Here is a 15,657-nt window from a genome sequence, read left to right on the forward strand (position 1 = left end):
AGTACAGATGCTTTGAGCTCTTACTGTCACATTGAATTGCGAAAGAGGTTGTTCTGCATCAAAATGACGACAGTCACGTGTTTCAGGTCATAGTTTATAATCTACTCCTTCGCTGTAGTTTTATGTTTTTTTCATGTTTTCTATACACTCAGATTTTCAAAAACATGAAAATCTGAGTGTAAGATAGGGAAAATTGCTGGGGAAATATAAAATCCAGCTAACTTAATACTCCTTTTTAATGCCAAAAATTGGGAACAGGGTTGGCGAAAAAAGTTGTTCTGTGATAATTGCCAAATTGCCGTCATTCAAAAAATATGACAAAAACAAACTTTTGTTAATCTAACCACAATACTTCAATACTTCGCTAAATAAAAAAAACAAGAAAATTGGGAAATTTTTTAGCAAATTAAAAAACTTGATGAAAAAATCACAATTATCTTTCCTTATACGCTACCCACAGTTTAAAAGGTTGTCAGTTAGATATGATTAGCAAATTATGATGACTGCTTATCGGAATTCGCTCTGTTTTATTTCAGACATGGCCATTCAATTTTCTCAATTTATTCCTGAATGATGAATCACGAGCCACTGTGTTTTTCCATGACTTTCTGCAGTTCTCTCCAGAGCAAACTAAATCATCAGCAATTCAGGACTATCAAAAGAATTTGAAAATGAAGCTGCGAAGTAGGGGTCTCCTTTATCGAGCTTGCTTCAGCGGAAACTTTTTAAATGTTCAGTCAGCCATCACAACTCTAAATCGACACGACTATCTTCTGGAAGCCGAAATGTCTCATACTTATAGGTTGAACAGCACTGTTTTGACAGAGCTTGTGAGCGCATTTATTTTTAAGGAAGATATTCTAAACAACGAACTTGTGGAGAATGTTAAGCTGCTTTTGACCAACGGCTTTCCAAACGAAATGTTGCTTCAAAATCGCCAAGAGTCTTTAGAATATCGCGAAAAAGGCAACGTTCTCGACATGGCAATTTCAAACTCGGAGAATTCGAATTTTCATAAGCTTGCTCTGTTTCTGCTAGAAGACGAAATACGAAGAAGTGTTTTTCTGAGTCATGAAGAAAAATCGACAAAATATGCACAGTTTTATCTGAAACAAGCTCTCAATCTTAAACATAGTTTTCCATTTTATTGTCGACAATGCGTGCTTTTTTATGGTTTATCTCTTAAATTAATAACTTGTTCTTTTTGTATACTGAGCTAAGACTAAATTGTAAAATTTTTTATTTAATAAAGATTGTAGTAACCTAAAACCAATCTCATAGTTTTTAAAAATTGAGAATTGGTTTCTGCGGTTCAGATTTATAAACTCAGTAAAGAACTGTAGTCCGATATTTTGAATTGATTCACGTAAGCTCCCTTTTTATAGCAACAACGTGTAAGCATCAAGTAACGTAATAGCTGTAAAACGTATAAGCATTAACGATGATCATAGCAACAAGTGGAACTTAGACGGCAAGATTTTTTGTTGTTCATTTACCAGGTTTTTTCGTCTGATGACATTGACGTCAAAATCAGTTCGTATTCAATCGACAATTGTCTAGAAAACCTAAACATATTAAGCTTAATCGATACATATAGTGGTTATATTTACTTAAAATTAGGTTAAATGAACTTTTTCGGAACTTTCTACGTATATTAGAACGTTTTATTAATTTAGAACGATTTCTGTACGCATTTAAATTCGAATATAAATACTCAATTCTGATTGGCTAATACTTAGTCCATTTACTACGTAACAACCTCCGGCCCGGAAGAAGATGTTGGGAAAACTGGTACAAGTTTTACAAGCGGGCGGACGAGTGAACCGGTCGACGTACGTAAAACGGCGGAGCGCGCGACGCTATCGGAGCCGTAACGGAGTTGCACAATCCGAGCGGTTGGGTAGTAAACCCTAGGGTTGGTTTCCTCAACTATCCAAACCAAGTCACCGGTCTTAAGGTGTTCCTCGGCAGGCGTCTGCCACTTAGAGCGTCGGTTCAGCGTCGGTACGTACTCTCTGATCCAACGGGAACAGATCGCATTAGCGTACGACTGCGCACGGACGTAAAGTTTACGATGGTGAAGCTCATTATTGCCGACAACAGACGAAATACCGGTAGAGTATTCTTCTAAAAGAAAGTGGTTGGGCGTAAAAGCGTTCAAATTGCACGGATCGGCGCTTACGGGTGTTAAAGGACGCGAATTGAGAGTATTCTCCACGAGACAAAAGGTAGTGTGCAGTACCTCATCCGTGAGGCGACGCGTGCCAAGAATAGCATACAACATGCGCTTTAAGCTGTGTACCAACCTCTCCCAGATACCACCTAGATGTGGTGCGCTGGGTGGATTGAAAATCCACTTTATTCCTTTGAGAGCTAGCTCAGCTGCAATGTTGAGAACGTTCCACTTTTCAATACTTTCTCGGAGTTCTTTCTCCACTCTAATAAGGTTATTGCCATTGTCCGACCAAATCATGGCAGGTGTACCCCTACGTGACACAAACCGCCCAATTCCCATGACGCAAGAACTGGTGTCCATGGATGTAACTATCTCGACATAGACAGCGCGAGTAGTGAGACAGGTGAAGAGGAAGCCCCACCTTTTCTCAGTAGTACGGCGGACGGTAACATAGAATGGCCCAAAGTAGTCACTCCCAGTGTTCGTGAAGGGAGGAGATTGGTAAGCAAGTCTCTCCTTAGGTAAATCAGACATGATTGGTTGCATAGTTGCAGCTTGGAATTCTCGGCATCTGAGGCAGTGTGCTTTGATGGAACGCAAAGATGATCTTAGTTTCAGTATTGTACAATGTTCCTGCACAATTGATCTTAGGTATTCAACGCCTTGTTGATAATGCTTTACGTGCGTGTGTTCAAGGAATAGTTCTACAAACGGATGACGTGCATTTAATATGATGGGGTACTTAACGTTCAACCCAACTTCCATTAACCGATTGATGCGGCCCGAGGAACGGATTAGCCCATTGGGACTAACAAACGGTGAATGTGGAGCAATTCGGCTACTCCGTTTAACGAATTTGTTGTCAAGAAGATCTTTTCTTTCGATTTCAAAAGAATCTTCTTGCACCAAGTACTGTAGATGACGCTCGGCTTCGTCAAGCTCAGTAGGGTCAGTAATGCTACCATCGGGGTTACGGTAGCCGGCATGTTTCGGCAAAAGCCGGAGAACGTATGCGGCAATACGCAAGTACTTTTGATAAGAACTAAACCTATCAAACGGAAAAAATGAAGGAACGGGAGTTATCTGTTTTTTGGCAGGGCAGATGTAGCCAGAGAAACAGTGTCTTCTATAGTGACTGCTTGGTTGACACCAAGTTTGATTTTATTAACGACGTATTTGTTCGGTACAAACGGGAAACGTGAATTAGTTAGGAAATGTGGACCTTTGACCCAACTGCTTAGTTGCAAAATTTCAGCGGACATTCCACGCGTGCCAGCGTCAGCTGGATTAGCCTTAGTTGCGACGTGGTTCCATTGGTCAACGCTGGTATACTCCAAAATTTGGCAAACACGGTTTGCAAGAAAGATTGGTTGCTTTTCATTAGAGTTAATCCATTGGAGGACGGTCGTGCTATCTGTCCACATGAATACTTGGTTAACATTTACGGTAAGTGCTTGTGTAATTTCTCGTTTCAGTCGAGCGGCAAGTAGAGCTGCTTGTAATTCGAGTTTTGGGACTGTCATTACTTTCATTGACGCCAAGCGCGTTTTCCCCAAAACAAACGCAAGCTCTGTTTTTTCTTGGCCCGTAGGTGTTTTTACTCGGGCTTGCGAGAATGCGACCGCACTGAAAATATCCTGCGAACTGTCACCGAACATATGCAACTCTATATTATCAAAGGGTCGACTAAGGTAACTTCCGGAAATTTTGATGTTTTTAAGCTTTTGTAAGTCCGCGCTCCAAACCAAAAATCTTTGAACGATGTCCTGTGGGAGCTCTTCATCCCATTGTTGTCCTGTAACACGCCAGATGTCTTTTAAGAGCACCCGCGCACCGACGGTAAACGGTGCGACAAGACCATTGGGGTAACAAAGACTTTCGAGACAACACTTAGGACCAAGCGTTGCGTGAGGGACTTGGTGATAGCGCAGCTTGTACCCCTACTCACAACTTAAATGTCATTAGTGTGGTCCCATTTTAGCCCAAGCGCGTGCGATGAATCCTCTTGACATGAAACAATAACCTTGAGCTCAATAGATTGATTAGAACCATCAATTCTATCAGCTAGATCTGGCACATTGCTTACAAACTTTGTAAGCTTGAACCCACCGAGATGGAGAGGATTTACCAATTCCTTCGATCTATTGATGGCTTTCTCAGGAAACTCCACTGAGTCAAGGTAATCGTCCATGTAAAAGTTTTCAAGGACGGCTTTTGCAGCTTCGGGGTAAAACTTGGCATTGTCTCTCGCAGTGCGTTGCAGTGCATAGTAGGCGCATGTGGGCCAGTCTTTAGCCCCGAATATGTGGAGCGTATATTGATACACTACAACGTTAGTTGTGGGGTCCTCCCGGCACAGAAAGCGAAGTGATGGTTGATCTGATGGTAATACACCAACCTAAAAAAACATTCCATCGATGTCGGCAGAGGCGGCATATGGATGTTGTCGGAAGCGAAGAAGTACATAAGTTTTTGGAGCAGATCAGGGCCAGTGAGCAAAGATTTATTCAGTGAGGCACCATGAAATTTTGCTGCTTCATTGAGCACCCTACGCACCTTACCCGGTTTGTTCGGGTTTAAAACTGGATGGTGGGGCAGGTACCACTCTTTATCGGACCGGTTCTCAACCTTGTGAACGTTAAGAACCTCAATTACATACCCCTTATTTAGGTCTTCCTCAATGGTACTAGTATACTTCTCTCTAAGGTCTTCATTCTTGGCCAATCGTTTTTCGAGAGATTTTAGTTGCACAAGGGAGGAATAAGTATTCGGGAGCTTGGTGTTGTCTGCTACCCACAACATTCCGACATCGTATCTCAGGCCATTGTGCATAGTGGTACTTTCAAGGATTTTGTGAGCCCTTGCGTCTGCTGCAGATCTGAGTCGACCTGCTTGTTTGCACCGAATGATTCAATGTCGTACCATGACTTTACTTGACTTGCTAACTCATTGTCATGTTCGATATTCCCTTTAAAGCACGTTGAGATTAAACACGAACTTGACGGTAACGGACCGCTTAAGACCCAACCTATGGGTAAGCGTACGGCAACGGGTGAACGCTTCTCATCAGCAGAGAAGTATTCTAACGGGCGGATGGCATGATAGACATCTTGTCCGAGTATCAACTCAATGTCTTTATAGGAATATGTCACGGGATCTAGGACCGCTAAGTGTGGGTAAGTCTCTTGCGGGGCCTGTAAACAAATTATATCAGAGCCGACATTCAGACTCTCCTTAACGAAAGAGTTGATGGTGAATGGTTCGAAATCTTGATGTTCTCTTGGTGTCACAGTAACTTCAACAATCCTAGCGTCAACTACTTCTTCGGTATTAATACCCTTGACAGTTAGCTTTAGTGCTTTACCGTGCAAACCGAGTCTATCTGCGAGACTACCGGCCACCCAAGAGTTACTGCAGGCGGTATCACACAATACTAAAGCCTTGGTATCTAAACCGGACGAATTGACCAACTGCAATTCCGTTACCTGAAGGAGCCCCTTAACATCAGTAACAGATGACTTTGTTGTGTTCTTATCAGACGGTTGTTGACTAGTAGTTGCTTTACTTTGACCTTCGTTGCCAGGAGACTGGATACTATTGGGATTTGTTGACTGTTTTGTTGGAAAAACCTTATCTGCTCCATGCAATAGTGTGTTATGCGAACTATTGCACCCCTCTACTCGGCAATTTCTAGGTTGAGGACGCTGGCGGAATGTGTGCTTATCACGTAAGCACGAAAAGCAAATTTTATTATCCGCCACTAACTTAGCTCTCTGGGTTGGGGTCGTTTCTTTGAAAACTCGACACTCCCATAGCCGGTGGTTACTTTTGCATACAATGCACCGAGAGTAAGTGTTTGTGGAAGAAGATGGCATTTGCTTCTTTGTTTCCCTTTGTTGTGAATTTGAAGCCAACAATTTTGAGGCTGTTTTGGTCTTGGTTACTGAAGTGCTGTTGTCTTCAGGTTTTGCCTTGGTTGCGCTTTGTTTCATGAGATCATGGGCCTCAGCCTTTTCTTTAAGCCAATCGTTAAAGTCAAGGAGGGTAGGCTTAACACAGTGCTTCTTAACCGTAAAGAGTGACCACGACTCTTTCATGTTTGGTGGTAACTTCTGTACCGCTTGGTTAAGTAGGGAAGCGCTCTTCAAGTCAGCATCATTTGATAGTGACTTGAAAACCCCAATGAGACTGGATATTGCTGTAGAATAGTTTATGATGTTATCACTATTGTGCATTTTAAGAGGTGGAAAACTGCTTACTTTATCCAAGTGTGCACTTACGACTGCCTGTGGCTGGCCAAATTTACGTTCTAAAGTCCTTAGTGCATCCTTGTATATTAAACCACAGTAAGCAAACTCGGCGATTGCAATCTTTGCTTTACCGGTGACGAGTGTTTTAAGGTACGTCAATTTACCGTCATCAGTGAGCAACTGCGAGTCGATTGCGCTTTTGAATAGACCATACCACTCATGCCACTTTAATGGGTCTCCATTAAACACTGCAAGTTTCCACTCGGGCAAAGGGTTGTTTCTCTTGCTTGTTATTACATCAGCTAACTCCCTAATCAATGACGCACTGTCCGGTATCGAAAGGGCAGGTGCAGACACCTGTGGATCATTCCAACTCAACGGAGTGGGCCCAACATAGGGGTATGTTGGCTGAAAAACCGGAGTGGCTAGACCAGGTAAAGCATTACTAGTAGTCGCGATCAAGTTTTGCTGCTGTGCAACTGATGGTGATTGCATATCAATCAAAGGGGGCGAATTCTGATATATTCGTAGTGGAACATTAGTGCTTGAGGGTGCGATATGGGTTTGAACATTTGGAGGCAGACTATTCACGGTGATTGTGTCTTGGTTGACTATTGACGGTCTGTGCTGTGGAGACCGGCAATGACTCATATTTGGCACAAAAATTTGACCAAGAGGGATATTGGGCATATTTGGGACAGAAGGAGCAACGGAACGTACAACTTTATGTACTCGGTTATAATTATTCTGAAAAGGTTTGACAAGAGGCTGATTAAACAAACGGGCGTGTGGGACGGGAGCAGTGAGGTTAGGTGCGAAGACTGGGTTCGGAATTAGAAAGTCATTAGGACGAGCGGGTTCGGAGTTGTGCTGTTGTGTGTTTGGACTTGGTGGGGTGCTTGGGTGAACGTTTATTGCGGGGGGCTGGATGATTTGTTGTCGGAAAAGGAGGAAGAGTGGCGTTTGGTGCTCGCGGGACAAAATTAATTTGTTGTCGGGAGCATATATGCTGAGCCGAATTATTCTTGGGCAGACTTGATGTTTCAGGTCCCCTGGATTACGAAATTTGAAGTTGTGCGTTGGGAAATAACTCGGTCGCAATATTCTGATTTTCTTGTGGTGCGAACGTCTGTGGTGGAATGGGCTGTTGAATGGGCGGTGAAGAAGCCCCTGGGGCGTGTACAGAAGGCGGCTGACTATCCGCGGTTCCTTGGTTAGTTATGCTTGGAAGCGCCGTGCCTTGCTGGCCTGTTTGATCCATTTGCACCCTTAGGTGCGCCTGGTACAACGCCTGTGTGTTAGCAGCGGCCAAAAAATTTTCAGGTGGGGTGTAATAGGGGTCGAGTTGCTTTAAGGTCTCAATGCTTAAAATGTAGTTGCCTCAACAATTTTTAGGAATGGAATGCCTTGAAATGTCAGTGGTGTGATCTTCCACTGTTACCCCGTTGTTGTGTCTAGGGCATTCTGGAGGGTCTTTCGTAACCTCTGGTTAACCAGTTTTCTCGTTGTTAAAAGAAAAAGCAGTGAGGTGTTGATCCAATCCTGGACAGCCTTTTCATTTCTTATTGAGCTCCTAGCACTTGCAGTTGTTTCAGATTGGCTACCTTTAGAAACGGCGTCCAGCAATTCAATTTCTTGCAGAGTTGCCTCTGCCAACCGTTTCCTGTTGTTTTCCTCCAGTTCATCTAATTCCAGTTGTTTTTTCTGTTCAGCAAGGCGAATGGCTGCCTCATTCTGTTTTTCATTTTCTTCGCGCTTCATTTTAGCAATTACATAATCATCTTTACGCTGACTAGATGTCTTTGACGAGGCCATAAGTGAGGGAAGTCCAGAACAAATGGAAGCCCTTGGTTCCTGGAACTCACTTGCTTTATCATCTGCAGAGTTGATGTAGTTTCGTGCTGAAGTGAGTATCCTGTCGTTATTAGTTGTCATTGCCTCTAAGTAAGACTCTAATGAAGGAACAAGTGCACATGGATCCTCCGTTTTTCCAGCAAATGCAGTCAGGTCCTCATTTTTGTCTACAACAGTCATAAATGCTTCGTTGCACTTTGTTACTAGGCGTTCAACTTTCACTCGCCTACTTTGACTATTTATACAATGCAGAATATCTTCATGTATTGCATGCAATTCAGCCTCACGCTTTGACCTGGCAGCGTACACAACTTTGACTTTTTGATCAAGGCTATTAGACATCACGATGTTATTATTTCCAAATTCCACAAAAACTACCAGTGCACACGGTTATCTTTTATAACCACACTCCAAACAAATCAAACCCACACAAAACAACCCCAACGCAAAAAGGCACCAAACACAGCACACTGTAGACAGTCTGTAAAACAAACCGCCCAAAGAGCAGAGAAGGTTGTCGAGCACACGGTGCCCGACAAAAACAGAAGTGGAGCGCTGAACGCTATGCGCTCAACGCGGAGGGAGACAAAAGACACACGGGAAGTCGAACGAGCAACGCGCGACAAAACGGAGACGCTACGGACGGGAAGTCGAGCGAGCAACGCGCGACGCAACAGAAACGGGACAGACGAGAAGTCGAGCGAGCCGTGCGCGACGGAATGGAAACGGGACGTGCGGAAAAGCGAGCGAAAAAAGCGCAACACAACGAAACGGGACGGTGGGAAAGAACGGGCGGGAAGAACTATGTTAGCAGACCGCAGCAAAAAAACTCAACCAAACAACCTAGCCGTAACTCCGGAACAAACTTAAGTCACACCCTAGGAAGAAAGAGAGAAGCTACTGCAAGACAATCTAACATAGTTCATAATGGGTCTATAACGACAAATTTAACGACAAACTAATTTACGGCAATGCAGTAGTACATTAAAAGGATGAAAACTTCGAGAAATTTACTAGCCGTAACTCAAGAACAAACTTAAGTCACATCCTAGCAAAACCCAAACCAAAACAAACAATCAGCATACTAACAATATTAAACAAGCAACAGATAATTTAAATAAACCACAGAAATGTAATTGTATACTATGACAGTTGGACAAGTCAAGAAACAATCCAGCCGTAACTCGAGAATAAACTTAATCACACCCTTGAAAGCGCAAAGACCAAACCAACTAGCAATCATGCAGTTACACACAAACATACAGCAGCAAAATCAATATACTACAACAGGAGGGCTAGTAAATTAGTTAAGTTGAAAAGTCAAAGGACAATCCACGGTAACTCGAGAAAAACTTAAGTCAGATCCTAGAAAGCTATAATACCTAAACAACTAGACAGCATACTAGCATACTCAACATACTACAGCAAAAACAACAACATACATCATCATATATGACGTGGTACATTGAAATCCGGAAAAATAGACAGAGAAAACGAAAAGCGAAGTTTTGGGAGAGCGACGTTATTGAGAAAAAACACGGAACACGGAAATTTGAAGAGTGGAAGGGCAAAAAAAGAACGCGGGCGAAACGGTACATAAACAAGTGACGCGAAAAATTATTGGAATTCGATAATTTTCTCTGTTTCAATTTTTTTTCTGTTGGACGGAGGTTGTGAAAATTTTCACAACTTTTTGTGTTTATTGAGTTTCACTCAATTTACGAACCTTCTTGCAGGAAATTGATTTTTTGACAAATTTGTTAAAATTTTATGCATTTGTCCAATTTTTTTCAAATTTTGGTCAATTTTTTGCAATTTCTTGTTTACGGAACGGTAATCCAGTAAATTGGACGGTTTTAAATTCAGAAATACGGTTTTTCAATATTCTAAATTGATATTCTATGTTTTTTTGATTTGCATCAAAATTGATCAAAGATTTTCACAATTGGACAAATTAGCATAATTTTCTCTCAATTTTCTCTTTATCAGCGGTTATTCTTTGATATACGAACCAACTGTATCAATTTTTTTGAATTTTTAATAAATCTACCCAAAATTTTCAAAATCAATGGTTTTATTTGCTTTTAAACATACAACTGCGGGGAGTTAATGGTGACCAGTTATCCAATACTTTTTTACTACCCATTTTTATATCAAAGTTCTGGGTTTGGGTTTCTTGCCGTCTAACATATTTATCAAATTACTGCAATTAATATGGACTTTCGAAAATTTTGTCTTACAGTTTTTGTCTTACAATTTTGGAGTCTGAGATCGACGTCACTTGCTTGTATTGTAGCCTTCGGAACCCGTTGTTGGCTCCTTAAGCTCAGAGTTGAAACGGTTCTTTTATTTACTACGTAACACTCCAAAGCGATCACAGAAAACTTCGAGAAAACTTCTGTAATTCAATATAAGAGCAAGTATCAATTCTTGGTACTCCAATTTGATTTAATTCGGTTCCAGTGGCAACAAGAGTCGAAACGTTAATTCGCGTGTCCTCTTTGCAATAGTCAGAAACAAGAGAGTAAAATCTATTTTGATAATACGGCATCGTTGGCGACAAACGTCTCAACATCGTGGCCACAAACGAATATTGCAGTAACTTAATTCGATTGTCAATTATCCATCAAATTTGTCTGAGAATATGGACTAACTTCAATGCCAAATTAATTTTCCAGCAAAAACCTTTGTCCATTATGTGCTTGCAGAGTTTCTTCTCTAACTCAAACTTTGCAGATGACCCCCCGACAAGTTGGTCGATTAAATTTAGGAAGTGCGAACATGTTAATTGTAAGCTGCAAACGTCTTTACAAGCATTCGACAGCGGAAATAAAATTGTGTAGCAGTGCTTTCCAACTCGTTCGAATAGTTTCGCGGCACCAATACAAACTCAGGAAAGAACGGTAGTAAGCTCCTTTATTATAGCAACATCGTGTAAGCATCAAGTAACGTAATAGCTGTAAAACGTACAAGCATTAGCGATGATCATAGCAACAAGTCGAACTTAGACGGCAAGATTTTTTGTTGTTCATTAACAGGTTTTTTCGTCTGATGTCATTGACGTCAAAATCTGTTCGTACCAACCCTGATTTAATTTTATTCAGCAATACAAAACTCTGTATCCTTTAAATTAACTAGATGGAGCTAACCCTATAGAAATTCATGTTTGAAATTTTAAAATTATCCTCTACCGAACCGCAATTACTAAACGAATATTTCACCATTGTCCCGAAAACCTAATAAAGTTCCCAGTTCTAACCCTAAACACTTTTCTTATATTTCCACTTTCTTAATGACCCCAATTGAAGCTGGGGAATGACTGATATGACTGTCACGCATGGTGGACAAATAGGCATAAGTTCCAAGATTTCAGAGAAATGGTTTTAGGAAATTGTAGTCCCACCTGAAGTATTTAAGGAGCGAATGCGCACAATGTTTTTTTTCAACGGCATAGAGCATACAATTGGACTCGATGACGCCAATTGCCAAATCGAACAGCCAGTTACCCGGGTGAATTTTTCCGCCCAAAATGATGTAAGAGTGGGGCTGCAATGGGAGGATTTTTTTAGGAAAATGCAGCTCAAAAATCTTTCACATCATTTTAGCCCTTCAATCTTACATTTTTTTAGCCCCCATACCAGAAGACTGCCAGTCTTGAACCCACAACCTCTGTACCCTCAGCTACGTCGCCTTATCCTCCAGACCATCAACAAATTACCCACTCACTCTTACATCGCTTTACCCCCTCAGAACAAATTACCCCCTCTTACACCATTTTACCCCCCTTGGCAGCCCAACTCTTACATCATTTACCCCCTCTGGACAAATTACCCCGTCACTCCCCTTGGCAGCCCGACTCTTTGATCATTTTACCCCCTCTGATCAAATTACCCTCACTCTTACATGGCAATTTCAGTCAGGGGGGGTAATTCCTGAAAAGTCTTCCCATTGCAGCCCACTCTTACATGGCAATTTCAGTCAGGGGGGTAATTCCTCAAAAATTCCTCCCATTTGCAGCCCACTCTTTTTCATCAATTTACCCCCCATGGACAAATAACCCCCTCCCCCACTCTTTACATCAAAATGGGAGGATTCGACCCGGGTACTAATTGCAGCTCCAATACACGGAGCGATTTGCTTAGTAGAAAAGGCTTATCCATTCCTTAAGCCGCGGCTGAAGTACTGAACCTGATACAAATACATTGTCAAGTAAACCAACTTAATAGTCCGATCTGACCTTGCAACAGACAGATCATCCAGCTCGTATCTGGGCATGTAACCCCCCAGCCGAAAAAGCAGACAAGCTGCGGATGTTGATTTGGGCTTGTTCCTTTGCCATTTTTAATTCTTTGTCTTTCACAATTGTCCAAGCATATATATAAAAAGGTTCACAACTTATATCAAAAAAGACCGGTCACTTTTTATGAGCGGAGTAAATTCATTCCGCTGTTTTTCGAGAGCAAAATTTCTTGTGTAAGCGAGCGAAATTAACGTGCGTTTTCAATTTTTGATAAAGAAGGTTGATTATGGTAGTGTATTATTTTTAGGGTTGTTTTGATAGTTTTGTTATTGCAGTTCTGTGTGGCGCTGCAAAAGGACTGTTGTGCATAGTCTGTCCCAAAGTTGAAAGAAGCGAACGCTCGAAAACGTTCGAAGACAGGCAATTGAGCATCAAAGTGATGTCATTGTCTTTTAGCTTCGAAGGTCAAAGTTCCAAATTCAAAACATCCAGCAAAACATTGAACGTTCGCTTGACTTTTTTACGTTCGTTTACGACTTAAGAGAACGTTCGAAAACGCCTGAAAAACAGGCAAGTGAGCATCAAGTTGGTCATTTGAATGAATTGTCAACGTTTTTTCCATTACGCTTCTATTCATCAATTTTTTTCTTCGTTTATGACTTAAAAACGTTCGAAAACGCGTGAAAAACAGGCAAGTGAGCATCAAGTTGGTCATTTGAATGAATTGTCAACGTTTTTTCCATTAAGCTTCTATTCATCAATTTTTTTCTAACATGTTTTAAATTTGAACTTAACCTTTGAACTCCAACCTGAGGCTTTTTGAAACGTTCGCTTATTTCACTTTATGGGAATGGGACACGCTATATATGCCTTAATTTTTTTCTGTATGTTTTATCTTGAAACGTTGCTTTTGAAACGTTCCTCCGCTTTATTTCAAACGTTCCGCTTATATAGAAATTCCGATATGCTGGTATATTAATGTCTGGAATCGGCACAAATTTTGAAATTAGCAGTCAGCAGAAAGCAGTCCTCTTATCAGAATTCGCACCACTATCAAAATTGGTAGAGTTCTGCGCAGTGTCCTCAATATTCACTTCACGACGCCTTCGCGAGTCCCGAGCTTTGTCGTCTTGCTTCCCGTGCTTCGCCTTTTGGAAGTAGGCATTTCGCCGACCTCGGCTATCAGTAGAATTCAGACTGTCACTCGCATCACTATCAACATAGGTGGAGTTCAGCGCAGTGTCCTCAACACCCACTTCACGACGCCTTCGCGAGTCCCGAGCTTTGTCGTCTTGCTTCCCGTGCTTCGCCTTTTGGAAGTAGGCATTTCGCCGACCTCGGCTATCAGTAGAATTCAGACTGTCACTCGCATCACTATCAACATAGGTGGAGTTCAGCGCAGTGTCCTCAACACCCACTTCACGACGCCTTCGCGAGTCCCGAGCTTTGTCGTCTTGCTTCCCGTGCTTCGCCTTTTGGAAGTAGGCATTTCGCCGACCTCGGCTATCAGTAGAATTCAGACTGTCACTCGCATCACTATCAACATAGGTGGAGTTCAGCGCAGTGTCCTCAACACCCACTTCACGACGCCTTCGCGAGTCCCGAGCTTTGTCGTCTTGCTTCCCGTGCTTCGCCTTTTGGAAGTAGGCATTCCGACGACCTCGGCTATCAGTAGAATTCAGACTGTCACTCGCATCACTATCAACATAGGTGGAGTTCAGCGCAGTGTCCTCAACACCCACTTCACGACGCCTTCGCGAGTCCCGAGCTTTGTCGTCTTGCTTCCCGTGCTTCGCCTTTTGGAAGTAGGCATTCCGACGACCTCGGCTATCGGTAGAATTTACACTATCACTTGCATCACTATCGGTGGAGTTCTGCGCAGTGTCGACATTCACTTCCCTACGCTTTCTCGAGCTGGAGTGATGTTTGTGGCGAGCTTCCTGGTTATGTTTCTTCCAATCATGTTTTGCTTTCCAGAAGAAAGCGTTCCTTCGGCCTCTGTCCGAGTCTGTAGAATTACTACCAATGTCTGTAGAATTGCCAATTTCATAATCGAAATCAATATCGTCGGTCGAGTTACCAAGATGACGGCGATTCCTGCCAGTAGCAGCGTCCACCATTCTCACATCCTCATTCGACTCGGGCTCGATTGTTGAATTAGGCTCAATTGTTGAATTCGACATGCTGTATTCTCCCTGCGACATATCCTGGTCCATGGCTCGTGCTATGAACATGCAAGCCGCAAGAATAAGCGGCGTCAACACAGCTATGACGCTGGCAATCACGCTTAAAGCAAATGTTCCCGTTTAAAACTCGTTATATTACTTGTTTTGTATGCTTTAATCAAAATTTAATCTTATTCAATCATTCAATCTTTTATTCAATCTTTTATTTCGAAAAGTATAAGTATCCCATAAAGTTGAACTAAGCGAACGTTCGAAAAAATCCAAAAACGTGCAATTTAGCATCAATTTATTTTAATGTCAACGTATTCTCCATTAAGCTTTCAAATCATCAATTTTTTCGACATGTTTTAAAATTGAACTTTTGAACTCTTAACCTCTTGCTTTTGAAACGTTCGCTTATTTCGCGATTTTATGCGACTCGCTATAGTTCCGAAAAAAATCTGATTAGTGATGTAGGTAGTACTTACATCGAAAGCTTCATCTTGTAAATAATTATGAACAATTGTGTATTCAGGATTAGTAAATAATTATCAATTCAAGGCTTTGTGTAGTAGTGTACTCAAATCTAAGTTACAAATCAAAATCGGGCTTACGCAATTTCTCCGAGTTGCCGTGTTGTTTATATAGAAGATTTTTGCCGAATTTTTTACTCTGCGCTTGTGAAATATCGCAAAAGTGAGCAGCCTCAAAAATCGAAAGTGACACAAAAACTGAACGTGATTCCGAAATCGAAAGTCAATTCAAAGTTCACGCCAACTTTGTGTAGCAATGTTTCCAACGGTCAACAAATGTTGATCCGCAACCAGCTCACCCGCATGAGTAGAGGGTCATTAAACCTTATCCCAACCCCCTGACAAAAATAAAAACAGGATCTATTCTGTTCACCCAAACCCCCCTCCCCTTCCCACCTTACGTTGGGCATATACATTTTACGGGACTTTCCCATTATAG

General features: G+C 41.9%; 1 protein-coding gene across 1 annotated transcript; it reads right to left on the reverse strand.

Moving 5' to 3' along the window:
- Positions 1-13,508: 13,508 nt before the first annotated feature.
- Positions 13,509-15,301, reverse strand: LOC142343252 (uncharacterized). The gene is made up of 2 exons (XM_075395035.1): positions 15,174-15,301; positions 13,509-14,806 (listed from the first exon to the last, which is right to left on the reverse strand). Exons 1-2 carry the CDS (start codon positions 15,185-15,187, stop codon positions 13,534-13,536), a joined length of 1,287 nt encoding a protein of 428 aa, XP_075251150.1. The 5' UTR covers positions 15,188-15,301; the 3' UTR covers positions 13,509-13,533.
- Positions 15,302-15,657: the final 356 nt, after the last annotated feature.

Source organism: Convolutriloba macropyga, chromosome 1 (assembly GCF_964194025.1).
Source record: "Convolutriloba macropyga chromosome 1, txConMacr16.3, whole genome shotgun sequence".
NCBI classification, from domain to species: Eukaryota; Metazoa; Xenacoelomorpha; order Acoela; family Convolutidae; genus Convolutriloba; species Convolutriloba macropyga.